At 43.3% G+C, this 6,032-nt stretch overlaps 1 protein-coding gene across 1 annotated transcript; it reads right to left on the reverse strand.

Moving 5' to 3' along the window:
• Positions 1 to 4,009: 4,009 nt before the first annotated feature.
• Positions 4,010 to 6,026, reverse strand: LRAT (lecithin retinol acyltransferase; the record flags this gene model as incomplete). Its single annotated transcript, XM_006034053.3, has 2 exons — positions 4,010 to 4,392; positions 5,652 to 6,026. Coding segments are annotated over 2 exons (528 nt in total), but the record flags the coding sequence as incomplete, so codon positions are not given.
• Between the last annotated feature and the right edge of the window lie 6 nt (positions 6,027 to 6,032).

Below are 6,032 nucleotides of genomic sequence, written 5' to 3' on the forward strand. Positions count from 1 at the left end.
GCTCTGGTGTTAAGGACACCAGGGCCTGATCCCTGTGTGTGGAGCCTGATCCTAACATAAGAGAAGCAGTGTGGGACATCAGAGCCCGATCCTGGCATTTGTGGGTGGTGCAGGGCCCAATTGCAGTGCACAGGGCAAATCTACGTTATAGGCCCAGCCACACACGGCCAAAAGGTTGAGCACCAGTGGTTAATGGCAATATAGGACTTATAGGTCTTTTAGGAAACAGTTCACCCCAACTCCATTGAGATGATCTGCCCTGCTATTTTTTTTTTTTCTCTCCAAACTTCAATCCAAGAGAGCAGTTGTTAAAGACTCTGCAGTCTACAGATGACGACTCAAGGCAGTGGAAAGGAAGAGCAAGCGTGAAGGATGGGATAAGAAAAAAAAAACAATTAAAGATTCAAGTCTGCATGCAGCTGCTCTGTACTGTTTTGTGCATACTTTATGCACATTAAAAATAAGCTACCTTTCAGTGAAAGTTGTGCAATTTCATTCAAGCAAGTAGTTAGTCTAAAATAACCGATACACGTGTTCTGAAAAGAGTATTTTTAGACTGAGCATCTTGGGCCACATTCTCACTATCACCTAGAACTATGAGGTTGTATTTTTAAAAAGTGCTATATTTTTCATGCAAAGTTCCCCTCCCTCCCTCCTCTTCCAGTACCCATACAGAAAACAGGAGTTAACATCATCTTAACCAAGAACCTGTCTTTGTCTTGTAATACTGCTGGCTTTGGAAAGAAAACTACATCAGCTCACATGTAATCAAGTTTAATGTAATGCTTCTCCCGCCACAAACTACTCCTCCCCACCCCCGGTAAATAATGCAATATTCCCCCTCCCCACCCCGCATTAGAATCCTAATGGAATTTATGCAGCGCACACTAAAATTCACTGCTGTGCATAAGGATCTAAGAGTAAAATATGCTAGAAACTCAGGACCATATCTAGAAAAGGATTTAGACATCTAAAGATATTTTCTTCAATGATGTTTTAGGTAATTAAGAAAGACAGGTGCCTGAATTCATTCATTTTTGGCTGAGGCCATACCAGCACATGAATGTGAAACTTGTTAATTTATTTTCATATTTCAAGCTAAAATACACAGCAGTGGCAAGTTAAAATCTTGACTTTTAACAATCTAGTTTTGCTTTTAAATAGTGTTTAAAAATGAAATAACCCGATAAAGTGTTTGTATTACTCTCATAAAGAGAAATGAAGTGTGTCCTTTTGAATCCATACCTACATTACCAATATTTCCCAGCAACAACAGACCACTGTCACCTTGAGATGCCTCCTCAAGAACAGACATGCAGAGATGCCTGTAAAATGAAGTATTACTTCTGTATTTCAATTCCTTTTCTACCCCAACTATCATATCTATGAATATTAGATGCAAAGCCTTTTCTTCATAATATGCAAAGCTCCCAGCAACTTTTCTCCTTTGTTTGTCAAGGTCTTTCCTTTTAGCTAACCATCCATGGTTAAGCTTGAGCCTCTTGCAGAGCTCTGCCCAAAACTGCTTATTTTTTGTTTAGCTATTTTGTAAGGTTGCTGGCTGATGCCAGATGTCAAGCCCTGAGCCAAAACAACCTGGCTCTAGTCTGTCACAGGCTGGGTAGCTTATGCAATACATTAGTGGCAGGGGGCTTTTCCTGTGCCTATGCTGAGGCCAGGTAACTGGGAGCTGCGCCTGCACTGCTTCTCCCAGCCCCCTGCTCTCTGGCTGGGTGCAAGCAAGTTCTAGCCAGTGGCTGCCCACACCAGGGCCAGTCAGCTAGAAGCTGCGTTCACACTTCCGCCGCTTCTCCCTGCATCTGTCCCAACCTCCCCCACTACTAACTAGCAGCTGGAAGCCAGCTGCTATGTCCACACTGCAACCTTGGAGATGGAAAAGTGGCTCCATGGACCAGGTCCAGCTCACAGGTTATGTTGCAGACCTGTGCTTTAAAATGACAAGGACACCACTCCCTGCACTGAACAGGGATTTGTATAGTAGACCTATACTTTCTGTGCATGGCCTTGGTAAAATTATACAAGCAGATACTTAAATTTAAGAACAAAGTTAAGACTCGAGTGAAAATCCTAAGTGCAAAGAAGCTGAAATCCCCTTCCGTTACTCACATTTGTTGGCCATCTCCAATGACAGCATAGGGCAAGTGTTCAAGATCATTTCATGGAAGCGTTATAAACTTTGAAGTGTTGAATACTTTTAGAGAGAGTTTATGGAACAGGTCAATAGATTTAATTGGACAGCTAACATATGCTCTGGCACCCTACTTGATCTCCCTTGCACAATACAAACTACAAGCCACATACACCTAAGGTACATTTAGCCAATGATTGCTGATTTGCCTAAGGGCGTTTTCAGTTATTTGATAGTAGAATGACTGCAAGACTACTCACCTCCTGATAGAATCCTGTTTATAATAAGATTGTTAATGAGCTAAAGTGACTCATAAGAATTTCCATCTTTACAAAATTCCATGTGGAAGGGTGGGAGTCAAATCAGGAATTACATACTATAAAACAGAGCCATGACAGATCATACTACCCCAGGGGGGAGCTAGGTTTTTTTGGCAGGTGAACCACACAGTATGCCTTGCACCCTCTCAGAGGGCTACTCCAATTCCCTTCCCAAACAGCCACATCACACACATAGGCTGCCCATGCCACTTGTGCTGCAGTTAGCCACCCCACTCTATCCTATTTTGATAAACTTTGTATTAGGTAGTACCAGTAATGTTCCATTATGTTACATTTCAAGAGAAACAAAAATGAGAAATCCTCTTCATATACATGGTTTACAATACTAGTAAAACAAAAGTATTAGTTTAGAAAGGCAAACTACAGGTTGCATTTTTTGTTATTGAATACTACCTGTAATTCATTATAATATATTGAATGGCTCCTGACAAAAGAAAATTGTCTCAAATTCAGAGACTAGTAAGACAGAGTTAAGTTTGCCTTAGAATAAGAAAAAAAAAAAAAAAGAAAAAAAAAAAAAAAACCACAATAATTAAATACTTAGTGACACAGGCATTCAGAAGCTCTACAGGCTTTTAAAACTGCAATAAACTTTGTAGATGTCAAAATATAGCAATATAATGAAACAAGCGATTAGACAAGCTTAGATTTAAAGTAAGGTTTTACAGTTACAGAAGAAAGTCCTTAGAGCTAAAAAAAGTGAACATAAGCAGCCATATTAGATTCACAGAGTTGTGAGCTTGTAAGTGAATGTATATTTAAGCTTCTGAAGAAGTAATACAGCTTTAAGGTATGTGGTAACCAAAGCTACTAGAAGTGCAAAGTTCCCTGCAAAGCACCCAGTGGTCCCATTACAGTTGAAATAAAGAGCTAGATGGCTTCTTTCCACATTCTCTAGAAAACTGGGAATACGTTCACAACCAAATTGCTTTTTCCTGCATCTTCTGAACTGTTGCCACCCCTCACCCAATGATTTATAATGACTGTATTGACACATGTTAGCAAGAAAAAAAAGTGAGGCACTGAAAGCTCTTCTTGCAACTAAACAATAAAAAAAAAAAACAACCCAACTGTTTGGGATAGTACAAAGTGTTTGTGCAATTAAAGTGGATGAGTGGTTTGAAAACAGTTTCCCAAAGGAAATGAGTGACAGTGATTCAGCCAGATGAGCTAGTACAAGAAGCACAATACATGGCTAGGTATTTACTATCACAGAATAAAATTTAGTTTATTACGAAGACAAATTTTAAAAAAGCAACATTGCTAAAAATTAGTACAATTTAAGTTTGTAATAATTTCCCCAAATACAGATTTACTTAAAGAAGTGAAATTAAAATAGCTTCTTTTCAGCTATCTTCACTTCTAGTGATTCCATCCAGTTTCAGAATGAAACTCTGATCTTTACTATCATGATAAAACTTGAGTAAATAGTTTAAAATGTATATACAATACATTCACAAGAACCTTTAACAACTGAAAGCAGAGAGCAAAACTATCATGTCCCTGCTCTTTCATGGCTTTAAAAGGGAGTTTAAGTTTACCTTCCAGTGAGATTTTCAGGAAATCTGCTTATTTGGCTTACACAGTAAGCTATTCTTGTGCATTGTGTTCTGGATAAGGCTGAATTTTAAAACATTACACAAGGTTATGTTACATTTTTCTCTTTACACAACGCTGATAAGTAATGTGTGCTTTTATAAATACAAATTAATACTATAATGTTCCATGTACAGGTGCTGGTTGGTTCTGTTAGCCAGCCATCCACAAGATAAATGGAATAAAGATAGTGGGCAGGGTGGTAGATGGTGCCAGACCTAGGCACATGATAGATGCCAGTCCCAAGAGCACCGAAACAAGAATGCTCCTCTGGTCCCGAATGATCATCTTCAGTGTTTCGCAGAGCTGCAGAAGTCAAAGAGTTCAATAGGGTTAAAGTAAGGAAAAGCACTAGGGAAGAAATCAGTCTACTGGATTCTCTGTACAGGGACAGAGTTTCAGGGGTGGGGAGGCGAGGGGTACAGGATCATAGAAAATAAGGATTGGAAGGGACTTCAGGAGGTCATCTAGTCCAGCTCCCTGCTCAAAGCAGAATCATCCCAGCCAAGGCTTTGTCTACCTGGATTATAAAAAACCTTCAAGGATGGAGATTCTACCACCTTGCTGGGCAGCCTGTTCCAAACAGTTGACAGAGTGAAAAAACAGATACAACCATGCAGGTCTTTACCTGATGGAAGCCCTTAGGAGCTTGACTACCACCTTGCCAGGGCTGCAGCATCAGGATCCCAAAAGGACAAGTTTAGCTTCCCTGCCAATGGGGGCTCTACCTGCCTCCTCAACCCCTGGGCACCTGCTTTACTTACCAACAGGTCCTGCCAACAGAGGACACATTCACCTGGAGCCTACTGGCAGGACCCACCCCCCAAAAAACAAAACAACAAAAACCTGGAGTCCTGTAGGCCCTTCTCCTTCAGCCCACAGCTTTCAGCCTCCAGACTATGCTTTCAGGGCTCGTGTCTGTGTAGAGCTGGTGACTAGAGAGGTGACCAGAGTAGGGCTGCCAACTCTTTGAATCTAATCAAAGATCCTGATTTTCTCTGGTTAAAAAAAAAAAAAAGTCCCCAATTTTTGGTTAAAAAAGTAACCCCAAATCCACATTTTTTTGTGAATAGATAGAAGTTCATATCTATCTCTCCATCTAATTTGGGGTTACCTTTCAGGTGAAAGTAGGGGATTTGTTTAAAGTCAGAGAATGCCAGGATCCCTGGAATGACATTAAAGACTTTACATCAGGAAGGCAAATGCACATGTCTATTACATTTTAAAAACCCACTGGCCTACTATACACGCCAGATTCAACATTTAATATTTATTTTAATGAAAGCCCTTAGCATTTACCCCCCCCCCCCCCCCCGGTGACTCTCAGCAGTCTCCTGGAGATGGATTTCCAATTCCTGGAGGCTCCAGGGCCATCCTGGAGGGATGGCAAGCCTCTTAGAGAGGTGCGTGCAGCCGGGCTGGGACCTGAAAGGGTTTGGAAAGGCAGAGGCACGGGGCAGAGCTTGGTGCTGCCAGGCCTGGCTGGTCCGCCCGAGGGGAGGGGAAGAAAAGCAGCGCGTCCTTCCTTCTCTTGCGGGCGGCCGAGGGCACCCCCCTGCTACTACCTTGTCGGTCTGCAGGCTGGCGGCCGCGCCGTAGCGGCAGTGGGTGACGAAGTGCTCGCAGTTGTTCCAGAGCAGGCTGTAGGGCCAGGCGCCCAGCAGCCGCTCCGCCCGGCCCGCCACCTCCTCGGCGCCCAGCGCCGGGCTCTTGAGCAGCGCGTCCAGGCTGTTGACGTGGATGCTGGCGCCGTAGGCGAAGTCCCGCACCGTGTCCACGCGGATGCTGGCCACCTTGGCCAGGACGCCCAGCAGCAGGCGCGCGTTGGTGACGGCCCGGCCCAGGTGCCGCGGGTCGGCGGTGAGGGCGGGCAGGATGTCCGGCATCAGGTGCGCCACGCGGTTGTCACCCAGGTAGATTCCGTAGTGCGTGAAGAGAGTGCGGGG

This window comes from Alligator sinensis, unplaced genomic scaffold (genome assembly GCF_000455745.1).
Source record: "Alligator sinensis unplaced genomic scaffold, ASM45574v1 scaffold1146_1, whole genome shotgun sequence".
Classification (NCBI taxonomy): domain Eukaryota; kingdom Metazoa; phylum Chordata; order Crocodylia; family Alligatoridae; genus Alligator; species Alligator sinensis.